The following is a 20,090-nucleotide window of genomic DNA, read 5'->3' as shown; positions in this document are numbered from 1 at the left end:
AATTTTCTCCTGGCTTGAGAGCAGCCCCAAGGTAGAACATCTGAGATACCCTTCTCATCCAGTTCTGAACCACAAGTGAAGACAGGCAGCAGAGGAGCAGTACAGGAGCACTGCAGAGGCACCTGAGAGCAGAATAGCAGTCTGCCACTGAACAAAGGGGACCCAGGTCAGGATCTGTTGGACCTGGGGTTCAACACACACAAGTCAAGCATCAAGAATGGCTCTTGAAGGAGGCTTCCCTCGACCAGCTACATCCTCAGGCAACCTGGGCACCCAGGCAGCAAACACAGCCTGCTGTTTCTCTATCTATCAAGACTGAAATCAGAAAGAGAAATAACATTTGGCAATGAAAAGGACTTCTTTCAGAGCACGGGGATGTCTGAGGAATCTCTAATGCACACTGGCTTCCCCTTCCCTCTGCAGCACCCAGCAGATGGCAGCAAGTTATTGCTTATTCCTCCTGTCTGGGACAGCCTTGCGCATTAGGCAAGAGGCACAAATCTCTCCTGCCCCTGTATAATCAAACAAAAAAATCCCCTGCCTGCCAGTCGTAGCTGGAGACGAGCCTTGAATGCTGAGCGTCCGAACCAGAACTGTGCTCTGAAATAAAGCACCCTCTGAAATCCCGCTGCTGCAGTTCGGAGATTGTTCCTGGTGGCGTTTTCCAATTGTCCCCATGCAATAATTGGAGCCAGACGGGACAACCCTGTCACCTCCGCGGATGTTTGTGCTGACAGCAATGGGCCTGTTTGCACTGGAAAATTGTGGCACAAGGGCATCTCTGCCTCCTGTCACCGACTGAGCTACTCCTAAACCCGGAGGGTCTATATCCACTCTGCTGCTGTGATTTGCTCAAACTTACAAGCAAAAATAGAGTGCTTATTAGGTGTGAGAGCAGAGGCAGATCTGCTGCTTCCCAAACCCACGCTCGTCTCTTCCCATCACACCGTGTGGCCTCGTGCAGACACATTGGCATCTTGACCTTGGTATCCAACCCAACCAATGATGCGGCAGTTTGACACTGGTTGGAAAGAAAACTCAAGCTCCAGCTGCATCCTCCTGCATCTATGCTCTTACCTTCCCCACCTAAATGAAGACGGGTTTTGGGTAAAGGGTGTGTTTCCAGGACCCACTTAGGGCAACCGGTGTTAATTGTAACTGCTTCCTACAAATGCCTTGGCAGTTCTCACTTACTTTGAAACCAGTACAAGGACTGGTGCCGTCCTCTCCTGACTCTCCGCAGGGGGCTGTATGGGTGGAGGGAAGGTGTTTGCCCCGAGAACGTAAGAATACAAGCAAGTACATGTACATCGTAGCGTCACGGGTGTCACCGGCAGAGCCCAGATGCAGAGGAACAAGGTCAGAGCAGCAGCTGCAGCTGTATTTTGCTGGGGAGCGGAAGCAAAGGTCATTCTCTTTTGTGAACGATAAAAATTCAAGCAGCCCTTGTATACCGATAGATTTGATCACAGGTGTCTGAACTACATTTCAAGGGCTTATTCATGGCCAACCTGTGAACAACCGTCCGGCATGCTGATGGCTTCTCCCCATGCCTTCTCACTGGGGACTTCTCCGGAGTGCCTGGGATCCGCTGGCAGTGACAATGTAGGTGCCACATCTGCTAAAGCCAAGGGCCCTGGTACCTTCTTTAGCAGCAGGAAAAGAGATTCCTGGTCCCCGCGGGATGGATGGGTGTAGCAACTGCTAACCTGAATGGCAGCAGCAGGGAAACCTCTGATCTAACTCTTAGGTGTACAGACACCTCTGCTTTTCTATGCTGCAAACCATTTAAGGGATGAAGGACACTTTCAGACCCAGTAACGATGAGTAGCACCACTCAAAAACCTTTATCTCAGAGGTCAGAACGACACTGTGTTGTATGAAATGTTCACATTTCATCACTGGTCTCTCCCTTCCCCTTGCAACCACCTCAATTAACTTTCAAGAATAGGGCAATTTTATCACTGCTGTATGTCTGAAAAAGTTTTTTTAAAAATGAAAAATGAACATCTAAGAGTTGAATGATATTTTATTTAAGGATAAGTCTGAAGCAGAAACCTAGCCTTTTCTTATGACCTCTGATGAAATCTCTGCATAAACATGCAAGTGCAATTTTTGGTGGGGATAGAGGGGGAGTAGGAAAGAAGGCACAAGGGAAAAGATCTGAACTGGAATCCAAACCTGAAGCTGAATTTTATCCCTCTAATGCCACAAATCTAATTCTGGGTCTGAAACTTCCAAAATTCGGAGGTATTTGGAAGTCAGGCTCAGTTCCAGACTTTGCAGTATACGCCTAGGTATTATACACGGGAAGGAAATACTGCTTTTCCTTTAATATAGTAGTGGATGCCCTAATGACTGACTGCATTTCTGCTGGCCTAGATACTGAACACACGTATAAGGGAAAAACCTATTAATATTTGCAGGAAATTTAGCAAATGCTACAAATCCTTCTGCAACACCTCAGCAGCCAGAACCAGCCTATTTTACCCATTCTCCTGTCAGCGGAGAAACTCCTTGCTAGAGCTCGCAGAACTTGGCAATTTATTTTTTTCAATGGAAACGTGCTCTGGCTCTGCTTCGTGATGCTCTGCAGAGAGTTTCCCTACCCCGCTCTACCTTGAACTGAGAATCTCAAAGCAAAACTCATTTGAAACAAATTTTCCCCCTGCCATGGTACTACTCCCAAAGCAGCAAATCCTGCTGTTGTCACCTGCAGGTTACAGATCTTCTGAAAAATGTGGTTTAAACAGCAAGAGTCTCACCAAAACCAGCGAGTGTTACATGGGTTAAGATTTTGCTGTGAATCCTCTACGTGATTCTGGCTTCAGAGGAGAAAGATCTTCCCCCTCCGGCTTCCCTGGTTGGGGTTTCTACTGCCTAAGGCACTGACTAAGAGAAGAACGGGAATGCCCATTGCTCTTTGGGGCCCATAGAAAGCCTTGAAGAATATATAAAAGGTGAAAAATAAAACCAAAACCAAAATCAAAAGCATGACACCCAGGGACATCTTGAAAGTCTTTTGGCCCTTTCTCAAATGGTCCAGTCTTTCCTATAAACTCGAGCACACCAGACTTTAAATGCATTCACTTCCAGAAAGGGACCACACAGGACCTGTTCCAGAATTAAAACTTAACGTATGAAGAGTGATCGTATGAAGACTGATATATTGGTCGTTAATTGCGGCTAATTGCTTCTTCAACCCTGAGCGTCACACTCTCACGGACAAAGAAATATCAAGAGGGCAAGGGAGCAACAGGGGCAGCGAACTGACTGTCCAGGGGAAGGATAAGCCAGTCGGCCTCAGATGAGGCTTAGATCCAACCTGGAGGGCAAAGAGCTCCATAACTGCCTGAGAAAATCTATTTTTCTGTGTGTGTGAAAAACACACTAAAAACCCTACTACGTCTTTCCCTGATCAAAGGAGCCCATGACTTCTAATCAAGTTCCTTAAAGAAATCGGAGTAAATGTTGAATTATTTTGCACAAGGGCGAATGCAAAGACCAGAGATGGGGCAGTGAGTCCCAAGCTGGGTTAGACCCGCTTCAGAAATCTTCTCTCCCATTCAGTAATGATCACCCAGTTCCCTGGAAAAGTGAAGCAGGGAGGGAATTTACCCCAGTTACCAGGAGGTGCAGGGGGGGAAGGAAGAGCAGGTGAGTGAGTATTTCTCCATCAGCTCTGCCACTGCTCCCGTACATGAAATAACCACTTGCTCTCCGTTTCTCATCTTTAAAAAGGCAAAACTGATAGTTAGCTACTGCGCAAAGCATTTACACATTCCTATATGAGCTATATCACAGAAGTACAAATCACTTTTATCCTACATTGATGTTACTTTATGCTTTCTGGGGGTGAACTGTTATGTTTATTTTATGGTTTGAATAGACCTCGGTAACTGGAGTCCCTGGGGTAACGTGAGAACTTGCTCGGGTAATTGTAAATTCAGGTGAGCAGGGCAGGGTTTGGATGCACGAAATGCCTTGTTTATGTAAAAGGAGAATCTGGATAATAAGCATTCAGGAGTCATCTGAAGAACAAAAGAATAAAACATACTCTCTAGATCACAGAAATCTGCCCCAAAAGAGAGAGGGAAGCGATGCAGTCATGAAAGCTAAAAAGAAATGTTGTTGAATTTATATTATGGGAAGAAATCTGCATCACAGGTACCACAAAGCAGCTGATGCTGCTGTGCAGAAAGCTCAGGTATCTCTTCCGAGCTCCACAGCTGTCGATGATGGTACCCAGCAGCTCCAATGGCGCACGAGAAAATCTATTTGCCACCTAACTCGTATATGAAGACGGCTGGTATGTGTTCGATGTTGTGAAAACTGCTGGTCTGGCATATCACCCATCAAGCAAGATCGGGAGGGGTGAACACGTTCCCTCCTTGCCCTTCCCTTCAAACTGCACGTCAAATTATGCAGCGCTACGAGTCAGAGCTCCACGGCTATTCAACCCTTACCGCAAAGACCTCTCCAGAAAACTGGCCAGCCATACCGTTCTAGCCTCCAGCAGCGCTTGGTCAGCATTTCATTATTTGGGTGCCAGTTGCTGTCAGCACATGCTCAAGCTCTGTTCTGCCTGCCAAAAAACTGGGCTAATTTATTTAACATTTCAACAGATCAGGGAAAAAAAATCATTTAAAGAAGGAAAGATTGAATTTGGGAACTCTATTCCTTGGAGAGTTAGTAATGGATCTTTCTCTCTCCCCCTCCTCCAGGCCTCAGCATTCATAACTTCTCCATGTCAATGTTATTATGAAGAAATTAATTCAATAATGAGATCATTCCCCATATGAGAGCCCAAGTAAATGAGGCACTCAGTCATACCTACTCTCCCTCATCTGAGGGAGTCATGCTCCTCTCGTAATTCAATCTCCAAGAGCGATGGCCAAATGATGACACCAACTATTTCCAGTATTTGTGGTGGGTCATATCCAAGTGTCATGCAAAACTCTGTCGTTTGATCTACATGCCTTAACCTGCAAGTTCCAGACACTTCCTTTGGCTGTTTCTTGGGCTCAGCTGCCTGTTGCTGAACCAGCTGCTGCCATAAAGAATCAGCCAATACAGCTACTGGTAGTCAGCATCCTAGGTCCATGTGCAAAGCACACACCGTTTAGTGTTTGCTTATTCCTCAAATGACCCCCCTTTAGTGAATAAAGAAGCAAGACTGGTGAGAAACTTGCAGGGGATCTATCATGTCCAGTTTTGTTTTGATTTTGCTATTACTACTATTTTAAGAGCAACAGAACTTGAAGGGAGACAGCATGTGGCATCCCTGAGGTTCACACACACTGTTCCTGTGAGTTGATAAAAGCTTAAGCCTTCAACAAACCAAAGTATTACTTACCTGGGCATGAAGCCAGGCCCCAGATTCATCCAGTTTAAGTTCCACCCAAGACCTATATCTAGAAGCTTTTCCTTGCCTGGGTTTTGGTCTTAGGAGAACCACACCAACAGGAAGCCCCAAGCACAGACGCTTTGGTGAGACCTCCACTTTGAGCTCATGCTGAGCTCAAGTGATCCATGTTGCTCTGAACGGTGCTCAACAAGGGGGAAAGTGAACGTTACGATTAACACTTCGATGGGTTTAACTTGATATCCATCCAGTTGCACGCACGAGTGGTGAAACTTTTGGAAGGAGCTACCTCTGTACATGTGGACATCAAAATAGTAACAAACACAACATGGGGCTCTCTGCTCACCTTGCAAAGTCCAGGTCAGCCTCACGTGACATGGTGATGTTCGTCAGGTTTTGCTGGAGGATGAAGATGTTCCTACACATTTTCTTGATGCCAGATTCACTGATGCGCTTGAAGTAGTGGGCGCCGTTGATAAGAATGCAGGAAATAAGGTGGCCCAAACCTGCAAGAGTTAAATAAAAACCCAATAAAATCACAGGAGGAAGACATTTAGTGACAATAACTCATCATCAAACCCATGAATCAGCACTGTTAAATGGTACATGTGAACTGGAACAGGAGATACACTGGACTGTATGTGGAAACAGCCCTCAATATCTTCCCTGTGCATTTCAGGAGGACTTTCCTCAAGGTTTCCTTCTTCAGTAAAAATACAGAAACACCCCCAAACACTACAAAACCTCAATGTTGCTTTATCATAGCCATTGATATTTCCAGGGCACTTCCAGGTTTATAATCAGGCTTTGCATAATGTCCCTTTCAGACCCTCTCTCTGTCTGGGCAGAGCAATGGACTGCTCCTACAAAATGATAGTATTTTAGTCTGTTAGCAAGGGTGGAAAAATTTCCCTGGTAAACTCACAGTCCACAAGAGCAGAAATGATCTGCATTTCAATGCACTTGATGCACAACCTCTCTCTGATCAGTCCTGAACAGTTTCTTGTGTCTGAACGATGTCTCCATCTTTCCTCTGCTGCTGAAGGACATAGCCAGCTGTTAACGGTCACAGCCACCCCCAAAATGATGCATCCATTCATGTCGCATTCCAAACAGAAAAAAACCCCAGCCTAATTCACTCAGTACACAGGTCTGTACAAGACTAGACATGGATTAAAAGTCTGAATTAAGAAAATATGTTCATGTACAGGCAACCAGCCCAGAGTATATGTAAATCCCCAAACTGGGCTTAAGAGGTGACTACGTTTCATGAAGACCACGTGTATGAATTTCAACCTTATGGCTTAGTGAGATGCGAACAGTCCCCATGGCTCACTCTGGAGCCGTTTCACTGTCTCCTCGAACAGACACAGTAGACCTGAGCTGTAAGAGGAGATCTACAATGTGCTGGTGATCACTCACTTTGCCACGGATTCACACAGCTCAGAAAACATCTGATTAAAAAATGCTCCATCAGTAGCTACATGGGTACAGGGGGGAAGTACAGAGACACTGAAAGCCTTCTCTAGGACCAGTAAGCAATGGCCAAAATAAGGCCAGCCAGGCTGGCAAAGCCTTCATCCCTGCTGACATATCATATTGGGCAATGGGTACATCTCCAGTCCCCACCTTCTCCTGACTTTGAACAACCACTACATAAAAGGACACGCATCCTGGCGTGCAGGCAAGAGAACTGTGCGTCAGCGCCACAAATAAATACAGGGGAGATGAACCAAGACATGATTTATATTCTCCAAGGTAATCACGACAGATGAGACATCAGAAGAGCTAATGTTCTCTAAATTTAATTTTAGAAATGGAATGGTTACACTTCGGGTAGGAACTGCGCCATAACAGAGCTGTGCTTGTAATATATATACATGCCCTACAGCTTCCTGCGGAAGAACTGTCCTGCACGTACATCAACTTACTGCTTTCCTGCTCTGCATGGGCCCGTTTCTCCTATTCAGCCAGATACGCTCAGAAATGGTATGGAGGCAACAGGGTTTTTGAGTGCCCTGTGTTTGCATGGGTCTCACTTATCAGTCTGCTGTAGGTGGCAACAGTACCACAGTCTGCCTTACCCCCAGAAGGAATACTGCTGAGCTTTGGGATGAGAATGAAAATCATTTCCTAAGAACCAAACTCTTATGGTAAACGCCTGACCTTCGAAGATATACTGGAACTTGTGCTGCTGCAGGCTGGCGCTCATGGCTTCCTCGATAGCACTGATGTCCTTGTTGAGCCGGACAACGAGAGGGTCGTAGTCCATACTCTCCACGTTGGCGACGATGGCGTAGTTCCCTTGTTTAGCCAGTGGGATGAGGTAGTGGAAGCAATGAACTCTGTGAGACAGAAGAGAGAGATGTAACAATGCAACAACCCTGACGTTAAAATATCGGTGGGTATGCAAAGTGTTGCCTTCTTATTTTCCTTCCAGTGTTCAAGCAAGTAAAAACTAACAATAATTTTAAGAAATGGGTGGTTACGTCTGCATTAAACACATTCTCCTCTTGACATGTCATTGTCCCATCTTGAGAGGTGAATACAAAGGACCCTTCATTAACAGATCTGACCTACATCATCCCAGTAAAATGGCCAAGTGCCTTTTCACCAGGTTCTCCAACTTCACACATGCTGGTTCAGCAGCACTTCCATACTGATGCTCAAATAAGAACTCCTTCTACGTACCGTAAAGACCTAATAACAGTTACAACTGGCAGAAGGAGCGAGCCAGGGGACATGAAACGATAATTAGCAGACCAAGGTGGTGCCTATTCCCAAGCATTTAACACTATTGCAACTTTCTTCTTTTCTGTTCACGTGCCTGGTAGGGCTGTAGGCAACGTGCCCAACCATCATCCCTCCATCGAAGGAGAAATTCTGCGCATTCAAATCACCTATTAGGGTTCTGCAAAAAACTGTAATTAAGTCATTTCTCTCGAACCTATAGAGGAAAGTGCTATGTCCAGCAAAGTCGATGGCAAAACTCCTCCTACTTTTGTAATTCTTGGGTTTCACCCACATCACTCAATGGGGACAGGGGGTTGGTTGGGTTCTTCTGAATTTCATCTGTCAGGGAAACACGGCCAAATCACAGCCTGGGTGAAATATCCCCCGCATTCGAAGCATAACTCAGGATCAGCATGCCGAGACAGAAAAGTTCACACCAGACTGGCCCAAACAGCGGGGAGTTGTGTTGGGGTGGGAGAAGCTGTGACGGGTATGTCCTGGCTTTCATGTCCCCTGTCCTCCTAGAAAACTTCCTTGAGGTGGCCATCACAAGCAAGTTCAATTTAGGGCAATTCCAAGAGCACAAACTTCTGTTTGTACTCTTTAGTGCCTGCTCCTATATAATTCTATATAGGGCTTTTTATAGGAAAATACTGTAACAGACATCAAGTAATGTAAAACTCCATGGTTATTTGTAACAAAAGAAATGGTTAATGAGCGCCAACAGACTTCCTTGGAACAACCTTCCATTAAGGACGCAGATATAAACCCAAGGAGCAGGATCTCAGTGACCACTGTCCTCAGGGCATGCCCGCACGGTACTGGAGGAGGAGAAGCCAACGCCGGGCTGGTGCCAACCTGCATCTGGCAGAGCTGTGAACGAATGGGGGGCCCTAAGGGAGGAGAAACACAAGGGGATAATTGCGTCATCTCAAATCTGCTTTGCTGTTTGCTGGTGTTTTCTTAGACTGTACCTGTAACAGCAAGAGGCCGGATAAATTCCCAGGCTCTTCACGAATGTGCTCTGAGTGCCTGTTTAAAGCACAGGGTTTCTGGGAATGAATATACCTTGTGCTATGCACCTTGGCAATGGCACGGATCCGGGGAACTGGCGTAGGAATCTCAGAGAAACCCGCTAGTAACAGCTATCAGAGGGACTGGGATTTTTCTCAGTTACTGCAGGAGGTTGCAAATGCAGAGTGATGAGTATGGGGAAGCTCCCACCCCGCTGCGGATTTTCCTGGTTGTCAGCATCTCTTTTTCTCAACCCTTTCCACCCGTTGCACAGAGTAACATGCTTTGGTGTATTTACAGCATCAAACTGGGGCTCCTGTTAGAAGCACTAGAGGAGGTGGGCAATGGTCTGCTCTAAAATGACAGCGAAAATTTTTCCTGAATTACATTTGCACTTATTTCTGCTTAACCCAAGTGTGATGGAAAGCCACAGAGGACTGAGGCCAGAAACCCATTTAGGCTGGTGCCCATACCACGAGTCCGGGTTAGCTCGGGCATCACCTCGCATTACATCGCAGCTGGAAAGCTGCTCCATTTCCATACCCTAACAACCTTTTCCTCAAATCCTTCAAAACCCAGCTCATCTGTGATGCCTGCAATCACGTGGCCAGCAGATGATGGATAGCAGGTTGAAGGGCTGCTGACAATAACTAACGTGTATTTTTTTTTAAAGCTACATGCTGACTTCACCAGAGCTCTGCCAATGTACACAAGGCCACAATATGGCTCAGGATATGTCACGGCAGAACAAACTGATGGTCCATCAAGTCCCATTGCCTGTCTCTGACATCCGCTTCTATCTGATGCTTCAGAGAAAAGGGAAGCAATGAAAATACACCTGGCCGATACGATGCATAAGGGAAAAATGTCTTCCCAGCCCCAGAGTGGACAGCTGGCAGCCTGAAGAAAGGGATTTGCTGCCTTTGATCTTTGCATGTGAAGTCAGAGATATCATAAAATTATCCATCCCTTCAAAAAAATCCAGCTGGTTTCCCAGTTTCTGTTACTATTTGAAAAACTAGTACGAAAAGCTCCAAAGCACAGTGGCTAATAAATGTGCATTCACCTGCTAGACTATTAAAACATCATTGTGCAATTTTCTAAGGACAAAGCCCCTGAAAACCCATTTTTCCTAGTCTCTGACGCATAAGACACAGACCTCCCTAAGAAATTCCACTTTTGGTATCCTGCCTCCATCCCACATTTGGCCATCCGTGGTGATGGGCTCTGGCATGTCTGGACTGACCTTTGATGCTACAGCAGGCAAGTATATCTGTCTCAGGTGCCATAATATGTACTCTGGACACAATCTTAACCTATAGCCTCCCGAGCTCACCCACAATACCCGAATTCAGGGCTTTTACCTGACTTCCAAATGCAGAACCAGCAGGCAGCGGTCAGCCATCTCTTGAAAAGACCTGGCCAGCTCACTCAGGGTTTGCAGGATCTGTTCGGATGCAGGAAGGTGTTCCATACTGGCATGGCTGTCCTGGCCAGGAGACATGGCTAGCAAGAGAAGATAGTATACATTTGTGACATACTTCATCAATACCGCTCAGCTTTAGCAACCACAGCATCTTGTCTGCTTCCATCCTAAAGATGTGTGTTCTCTCCCACTTTTGGCTGAGCAGTAACATCTATAATTTGGGAGCGTATGAAGCAACAAACTGCTTCTGCAATTGATTAAACTCCAAAGTGAACCTGAGGGGTTTAATCAACCACCAGAATACATTTGCTTGGGAAGATACTGCTCTGCGACGAGTATTTCTGTACCTGCAGAATCGAGGAACGTTTATCTTGCTCTGCTCGGAGTGAGAAAAGAGCTGCCCAGGAGCCAAAGCACGGCACCAACAGGAAAGGTGGTCCTTTTTGGTCACCATAGACTTTCCCATGTAATCTCAGATGAGTCTTTGCCTGCCCCCATCCCTTCAGAGGCATCTGGGAGGCTTTCTTTATTCTTGTTAATAAAACACAGCTCTTAGGCAGTAAAGCAATTAAAAAGCAGGCAACAGGTATGAGTTGGTCACGGACCAACTGTTTCCCTCCCACTGAGACCTCTTTAAAAAACCACCTTGAGTTTATCCCAACCACGAGAGCATCGTCTCTCTTGGAGAGGTGTCAATGCAGCTATAACTCTACAGCCTTCATCCCTTATATTTTATCACAGTGCCTGAACCCTGAACCTTCTCCCCTGTGACACAAATCGCTGCCACTCGAGCTAAGGAAGTAGCTTCACTAACAAGAGTAACACACTGTTATCATATATTCCACCCCAATTAGAGAAAGCGTATCCCAAATATCTGAGTTCAAGTCCTCGTTCAAGCAGCACTTTAGAAGTGACTCCCTGCGCAGGGTGATTAGCAATGTTTGAAATCAGGCAGCCCCGCTTAGACAACTTCCACTTGATTTAAATAATGGGATTGCAAGGGATCTCCTGGATCCAGTCCCCACAAGCCCTGTGTCCCATGGCCTTGAGCATAAACTTGTGTGCCATATTAAAGTTGTTCAGATTTCTACCCTTGCTGGCTCCTTCAAAACAGCACTTCTCTAACAGCGAAGTTAAGGTTTGGAATCTAGTTTCCAGCCTAAACTTATTCACTGATGTTTTGTATTTGGTTCTTCATATGCCGACATTATTCTTTGCCTTATGGAGTTCTCTATCCCTGCCATCCCTCTTCACAGAATCATAGAATCATTTAAGTTGGAAAAGATCCTTAAGATCATCGAGTCCAACCGTAAACCTAACGCTGCCAAGTTAACCACTAAACCATGTCCGTAGGCGCCACATCTACACATCTTTTAAATACCTCCAGGGATGGTGACTCCACCACTTCCCTGGCCAGCCTGTTCCAATGCTTGACAAAAGCAACTCTCTGCACCCCTTCTGGTTTCATTTACTTTGTCTTGAACACGGGTAACCAGAGCTGTGTGCTGTGTTTGAGCTGTACCTGGTGCCACAACGGGACTACAGCTTTCCTGTCTCCCCCGGGAATACTCTTTTGCTCTGCCATATCTGCTTCTTTTCATGGTTGCTTCACATTGTCAGCTCATAGTTGTTCTGTGATTAACCTGAATAATGGAGGTATGCTATCTGCTGGCTTTAAGAAACACCTCCTTCTCTCTTTTCTTGCATTACCGTTCGTTACACGATAAATCACTTAGCCAGACACCAACGCAACTCTGCACAGAAAGGATTTGTACATCACCAAGGAACTGTCAACAATAAACTTTCATTTTGATGGAGACTGATTAAGTAAATGTCACTTGCTGCTGTTTGTACAGCCAAAGACCTCCTTTGAAAGAGGAACCTACGCCGAGCTTTGGATTTGCTCCTAAAATTAAATACACCTTCAGATCTAGTCTGAAAAGAAAAAAAAAACAAAAGGAGGAGATAAAAAGCCCCAATCTATTTTGTGCAAAACAAACTGAAACAGAGGTAAACATACAAGACAGAACTGTACAATTAAAGGAGCGCGGCAAAGCAAACGGAAAAGATTGCACACAGCAAAGCGCCTAATTGTGCATCTAAATGTACTGTGAATTACAACAGAGAAAAGCGTGCACGGATGAAGCCATGTAAAACACGGCTCCTGGAAGTAGCCTCCTTCAGCAACTCCTGCAGTCACAGCAATATTTATGAAGGTTTTTTTTTTCACCAAGGAACATGGTAGAGAAATTCATGGCCTGGCAAATACTGCTGAAAATCATTAACTGGCCTGGAGTGTAAAAGAGAAATAAAGAGGGAAATGAGAGCGACAAGCCACCCAGGGTGAATGGGAATAACAAGGACGTCCCCTCCCTAGCACACCCCGACACTTCTCCAAGCCTCTCCCTGCTCACTGAGGTCTCTCCCACAAAGAAAATGAAATTGTCAGGGAGGGGGTGATGGGCTTATTTACACAGCCTCTAATTTCCAGATAACGGTGTTAAGAGATGACTCTCGGAAGGCGCTTTGGAAGAGCTGTTTGTCCAGCTGCCACCCACCTTTCGGCTGTGAGACCTCCAAGTGACATTTGTTTCCCTGGAGGGTGGCAGGACTTCTGGCTCAGGATCAGGTCTAGGGGTGCTTATTTGGTCACAGTAGAAAGCAGGAAACCTCACCTTTATTGTGGGGGAAACCCCATCTATTTTTAGTCAAAAATCCCTACATTTTGAGAAGCTTCTATCAGCCTCACTCCTGGAGATGGATTCACTGCAAGAATCATCTCTCTTTAGCAGTGCAGGGCTGCAGCCTCTGGTTTGATCGTGCCAGCTCGCTCCAGCGATGCCTCCCTGCAAGCGGTGAAGATGGATGGACCCATCATCCGAAACGCAAGAGTCAGCTAATTTCTGCAGTGGAGAGATACACGCACAATTTTTCTACTCTCCAGAATTCATTTACAGCAATTTAAGTGAAGCTGTAATTATATTTGTCAGTGGAGATAAGAGGAGAAGGGAGACTGGGACAATCTGCTCCTTATTTAAAGCCAGAGCACTGAAGTCCTTCTGCGTGTTCAGAGCCCTCATGGCGGGGAGGGGGGTCAGGTGCTGGTTTGGGGGATGCATACCGATTGCTCCCATGCACGATGAGGACACTGAAATGTGCTTTTGCTTTTCGAGATCAAAGGAAGCCTTTCAGAGGCCATCAAGTTTCTTTTCTCCTTCTTTGGGCATCCAGAAAGGACCATCTCACAGTCAACAAGAAAATCCCATTTCTTTAAGTCTCACTCAAGACAGTTTTACTCCATCATCCTTGGCAACATGAACCCACAGAAGGAGCTGCAGCAGCAAAAAATAATCAGAGCCTAAAGGAGTTGGCCAGTTCTTTGGGCAAAGTGTGACCCTGCATTGCATGGACATTCAACCCACCAGAGCACACTCTGCGCTCTCTGCTTAAAGAGGGAGATATCTCCAACTGAAATGCTGGAAAAGTGAAACAGCAGATCAGCAGCCATCCACTTCTTCTTCCCCTTCTCCTCCTTCATAACCCATTTACACCAAGCTGAACGTGAGCCCTCCTGGCCAACAAAATACCCAACGGTTGGGTAAGCAGTGGCCAACGCCTTGCTCCATTGGCCCTTATCATCTTGCAGCCTAAACAGATGAATTTCATTTGTCTTAAGTGATCTTCCCGTGATGCCGGATAACAGTTACGGTTTTGTTTGGGATTTCTTCTAGCTTGCTGTAAGCACAGCCAAGATATCTCACTCCAAAGAACATTTCATTCCAGCAAACCTGAGAAAAATAAACTTAACACACTCGTTGTCACCAATGATTTCAATCATTTTGTAATTCAGTGCTACGCTGGTGCCTCTTGACAGATTGTGCCTTGTAAATCAATGGATGTAAATTACCAGACCTCTGGAATATTAAAAAAAACCTGTGGCGTTGCCCATAAACAAACCTCTGTAACCAATCAAGGTCTACAATAGCGCGTCCTGCCCGCTCCCTGCTTGAGCAGAGTGACTGCTAACAGATTTGAATGATTTAATAGCGCAAGGAGAAAAATCAGTCTAAGGTTACAGGCTCTGCCTCAGGGCCGGTGCAACCTGAACCTGAGAAATAAACCTCTAACATGCTCAGGCTTTACACAGCACTACACGAATTTGCTTTACAGGAGAAAGGGGAAAGGCTCGCAGAGAAATTTTACAACTCTGTTGGGGAAAGAAAACCTCTTATTTGGAAAAGAGATGCAGTATGAAATGCTTGCTGTGCCCTACAGGTAACATTAGGGACCAGTTCACAGCTTTTTAAATTTTAATTTCTTCCTCCCTTCATCTCCAGAAAAGGAAGCTCTAAAATAATTGCAAATACACACACGGAAAAGGAAATTTGTTATGGGTTACGTGCTGGACTACGCCTTTAGAGACTCAGGGTTAACTCGTCTCTCTGCTGGAGACTTTTCTGGGGATCTCATGCACCGCTTTATCTTTCTATGCTTTAGTTCCCAGTGTGTAAAACCTGGATAATGTGGTTTTATCCATCACTGCCGTTCAAGCTGACTCTGAGCTCTCCGCATCTCCTGTTCCTACAGCTTTTAGCATCACGAGGTCATGATGCCATTGGGAGACAAAACCGCTCCTCTAACACCAACAAGAAAGAAGAATATCTGGTTATTTAAAGGAAAAAGCACTGGGTGAGGTTGGGAAGAATTAGATACGTGATTATGTGGGTTTTTTTAAGAGGAGATAGAGTATGGCAGTACAATGTGAACATTAGATGCAACATCAAGGACTAATTTCGGTGAGATTTCTGAAGGAAGACATATGCCAGGAGGCTTCTGTCTTCTTGTTGAAGATTATCTTAAGTTTTACTGAATCTTTCTATATTTTGTGTTTGGTTGTGAAATAATCAACTATAATAACATCTTGATTTCAAGAAGTTAGCCTCTATGTTAGCGTTATGTATGGGTTGCTGTGCTACTTGTTATCCGAGGCTGTGTTGCTTGAAGTCCCTATTCTCTGGACCCTCTAGACCATAACCAGAGCCCCGAGGTTCTATTGTATATAGGATGAGTTATTTGACAACCTGGCAAGGTAGATATCTAGCTGGCCAACTTGGCAACAAAACCTACTTTTAAGGTGTCCTGAAGTGAACTGCCTTCATTATAATACTAAAAAACACACCCACAGGTCAAGAAGACCCTTGCCCGGGTGAAGACCCTTCCCCTGCGCAAGCGTAGTAACAGAAGAGAAAGACATAACAGATATTATAATTATATGCAAATCACTAACCAATCACTGTAACTGGGAGTGTTCTACCTTGTAGTTTTTGTGTATAAATGTAACGGTGAAATCGGCATGGGGTGTGCTTGATTTGTGGAAATTCCACCTAGCACCCGGCGCCATAATAAAGAATGCCTGCTTTCTAAAACTCCAAATTGAGTCTTAGAGAGTTTTTCATCTGCCGACTTACGGCAACATTCTGAAGCCAAACAGCAGGAGGAAACTAGTATTTTTTTAAATGTCACCATTAAAAAAACACCTCTCTTTCTGATAAGCCACGGTCTGTCAACCTGGGCCAGAGCCGAGTAAAGGAAAGCTGCCGCTGTGGTGATGCTGGTGAGCAAGGGCTTTGCGGGGCGACGTGAACGTCGCCGAGATGCCCGCAGCCCCACCGAAAGGTGACACAAGAGGCACGGGGCATCGCCTCCACGTAGCTGTATGGAGATGGCTGCGTTCAGCCACAGGAGCTAGGAGATATGTTAGAACTTGCTGGAGATTAAAAAGTCTAAATAACCAAAGAGAACCAGACAAAGCAAATCAACTCAAATGGTTTTCTCTCTGTGGGAATGAATACCAGGACCCTGCTCCCAAGCCGCTTTTCTTTTCGTGGTTACACATCTTTCCTCCCACTTTGATCTCTTATCGCTCTCGAGATGCCATCTCGATCTAATTTAGAGTGTAAACCCTCCGAGGAGCAGGGACCTTCTCTTTTTATCTTCTTGCAAAGAGCTCTGAACACCTGTGGTGCTCGAGAAATAATGAACAACAACTATTATACACAACCCATATGGCCACTTGGACTGGTTTCTGGCTGCAGGAGTATTATTTGAAGCTCTAAGGCATAGATCACTGACTGCCTACCTCTAAATTGGTCTGTTTGGGTATCTCAGAGCTGCAGCTTTATAGAAAAGGACTGGAAGGAGCCATAAAATCTGGAGCTGGATTTTGATTCTCCCAAAGTTCACGAGGTTCATTTCAGAGCTACAGAAATTCAGGAACCAAAGCTAGATTTTGGGTTTGACATCCTCCCCCTTCCTTTTCAGAAGTGTGAACCTTTAGGCCTCTTATATATGTCAGGATACTTAAAATATTTATGCAGATATCGCTGCATTGCTCCTTTTTACCTAAATTGTTCTATTTCTAGATTTTAAATATGGAGAAGAAAATCAATAAGAGCAATGACATCTTTCAAGATTTCCAAGATCATAGATTCATAGAATGGTTTGGGTTGGAAGGGACCTTTAAAGGTCATCTAGTCCAAACTCCAACGTATCTGGCATCTAACACTTTGATTTTTGATGTCAGCTGTCTTCTTCACATAGGATCCAAACCCAAAGGCAGCTCCCTAGCCCATGCAGCTGGCAAGGATGGTGGCTCTGCACATCAGTGCTCTGACCTTCACTTCCACAACGATGGGTAAGATTAACTCTTGACTCCCAAGACGAGCTTGTCTCTGCAGACGCTTGTTTCTACAGACAAGCGTGGGAGCCGATGAGCAGAGGTGACGACAGTCAGTGCCTACCTAAGCCAAGCACCGAGTCTCCCATGCAATGGCCGCAACCCTCCTCCTTGATCCTGACCCCTGCAAAGCTCTGAGATATGGAGAACATTTACCACGCGCATGCGGGCTGAGCGCACAGCTGAGAACAGGGATTCTTGTTAAAACAAAACAAATACCAAGAAAGGACATACTTTGAGAGGTCGCAACCTTTCAAACAAGAGATGGGAGGATGGAATTATCTAAATACTCAGCGCTGGTCCGGCTCACCTTTTACTGGGATCAATGGCAAAACCACTCACTGGTGCTGAAGGGGCAAAGTTATGCCAACACTTAAAGGACAAGCAGAAGTAAAGAGAAAGCAAGCTCAGGGAGAGCTTCTCATTAATATTACTCATAGCAAGTTCCTACTAATGAATCCTGGTCTCTAGTAAAGGCAACCAGGACCGTAGGGGAAGATACTTAAGGAAGGGATTTTCCCTTGCAAATCTCCTTGAGGTTCTGACGAGGATTGAGAAGGAAGGAGAACTTGTGCCCAAAACTTGTGAAAAGCAAGACAAAACTGAAGGCTGGCACTGAGAGCTTCCTTCCATGGCTCTCAGCCCTTCACTCCACGTTAAAATTCAAGTGCGGGAGAGGGGACAAGGCAGCCGTGCTGGAAAAAAGCATCGCGACCTCATTTGCGATGAGCGGTGATAAGCAGGCTGGGCTGCAGTCCCCATCAGTTCAGTAAACACTAATGATGAGGAGAGCACAGACTGTCACCGGTGATAAAGAACAGGCTAAACACTCTATTAGTTTTTCATTTTGTGAATTAATGTTTTTTATGGTGTGTGTACACTCGCTAGTTAATGAATTGTCTCGTTAGAGCTGCCTGCGGAGCTCCTCGTCTGCCTCTGCTGGCAGGCATAAATTTCACAAGGAAATTAGCACTTTTAAAAAGGCAGTAACTCCTCTAAAAGTGGTTTGTTTTCCATTACTTTCTGCAAATATGCAGCCTCGGGAAAGGGATTATCGGGGGGGGAAAAAAAGGTGTCTCCGAGCTATCGGGGCAGGGCAAAAAGTGACTTGATTTAGAAAACTTAGTAAAAACCCATTCATCTGCTTTTGAGTTCTGGAAAGTATTTTTTGCCTGTTTGGTGTTTCCCACCCTTCTCTGTGCTTGGTTAGCCAAAACCAGCCACGTGCTTCACCTCATTTTCATTACAGACAGGGCAAAATCACAGCTCCAGTCAAGTCAACAGAGACACTTCCATCAACCAACACAGAGCCAAAAATTCACCCTCAGACTAACAACTTCACCCATTTGTCACTGGTTTCAATAGGCAGAGAAGACCTTTTAAAAATTGTCAACATTTGTGAATGAGCGAGCAAAAATGAGTGGAAGGAAAACAGAAAACCCCAAGGCCAGCTGCTTCGTACAAGGCGCCATGTCCTTAGAGCCGATGGAGATGATTTTAGCTCAACTGTTAATAAAGAATGCTTCACAGCATTCAGAATAAACATAATGTTCGTAACATCAAATTGATGATATTTCAATGGTATCTGACTCAGATCATGCCGGCTCTGCCGTTAACTCACTGGCGAGCATCGGGCAGGAACGCTGGGCATTTGTGAAAATTACAGAAAAATTCACATCGTGTGAATCGAGGCAGAAGGGAACAACAGACATTTATGCACCGACTTCATGGAATATTCTCCACACCGCTGGTAGGATGTGTCCTACATGAATTGAAACGATTCATTTTTTGGCAGCTAAAAGAATAAGGAAGATGAGCTTTGGCCATGCACTTGGACTAATATAAAAAAAAACCCCAAACCTTATAAAGAGCTGCCAACCTGCACATAAGGCTTCCTCAGAACTAGAAAAGAAAAATCAGTGATTGGTATTAGGACACGTACAAAGCAGCACAACTGAGCCTTGAACTAAAAACTGAGGGATCAAGATGTTTTGTTAAGGGACTGGTCAACTGGGCCAGCAAAGGGGGTGATGCTCCAAACCATCTGAGATTCCACATAACTTTCCTTGCAAACACAAACAGAAATTTAACTTTTTCCTTTCTTTCCTCAGAGTCCTCCATGATATTGAGCTGCACCTTGCCAATAAATGCCCTCAAAACATCATTGCAGAATTTCTCTGGGTAGAAGATGTCCTGAGAGGGATGTATTTCTAAAAGGACCTTAAACCTCCCAGTCTATTGGACTCACTGGAAGAGCAAGGAACAGAAGTCCTGAAGTCAATCGGTGTCCTGATGCCCAAGAGCAGAACTGCTCTTCTTTGCAAGAAGCAGGGACAAGGTGAAGAAAGTGAAGTGAAAATAAATACAGTTAAGTAGATAGCTTAAGGATCCTTTTTTTGACTGTTGACAATTATAGATAGAAGTGTTTTGGGGGCTGTTTGTTTTTAATAGATTGGTTTGCAAAGCGAGAGGAGGAGCAGCAGGGAGGTCTGTGCTGGAAGACAAACAAGAATGACTGAGTCTTGTCCAGGAGGATATAGAGGAAGGTGTGAATATGAATATCCATGGGAACTACAAAGGGTTTTCAAACGTAGGCTTCAAGAATCGGAAACACACAGAATCCACTCACAGGAAAAGAGACAAGCACAAAGATGACCTTAACGTCAGCAGGAACATTAGTTACATTTTGCATCAGCTGCTCAGACTCATAGTCTGACTCCTCCACAATTCCTGCTTATTTAAGAGTCATTTGCCCCAAGTCCCATACGAATATAAATGCTGGTTAGATCAGAATGATCCTATGGCCCACGCACCGT

At 45.2% G+C, this 20,090-nt stretch overlaps 1 protein-coding gene across 1 annotated transcript in view; it reads right to left on the bottom strand.

The window, feature by feature from the left end:
* Positions 1-20,090, bottom strand: part of EXOC4 (exocyst complex component 4) — a 431,485-nt gene that overhangs the window by 27,787 nt on the left and 383,608 nt on the right. The window contains exons 16-18 of the mRNA XM_009290434.1: positions 10,477-10,618; positions 7,532-7,710; positions 5,712-5,871 (exon numbers count right to left, since the gene is read on the bottom strand). Coding sequence (XP_009288709.1) covers positions 5,712-5,871; positions 7,532-7,710; positions 10,477-10,618 — 481 coding nt within the window. The remainder of the gene's footprint in view (positions 1-5,711; positions 5,872-7,531; positions 7,711-10,476; positions 10,619-20,090) is intronic.

The sequence above is a fragment of the Aptenodytes forsteri genome, unplaced genomic scaffold (genome assembly GCF_000699145.1).
Source record: "Aptenodytes forsteri isolate BGI_AS27 unplaced genomic scaffold, ASM69914v1 Scaffold173, whole genome shotgun sequence".
NCBI classification, from domain to species: domain Eukaryota; kingdom Metazoa; phylum Chordata; class Aves; order Sphenisciformes; family Spheniscidae; genus Aptenodytes; species Aptenodytes forsteri.
The sequence above is the reverse complement of the archived record's forward strand: the minus strand, read 5'-3'. Positions and strand labels throughout refer to the sequence as shown.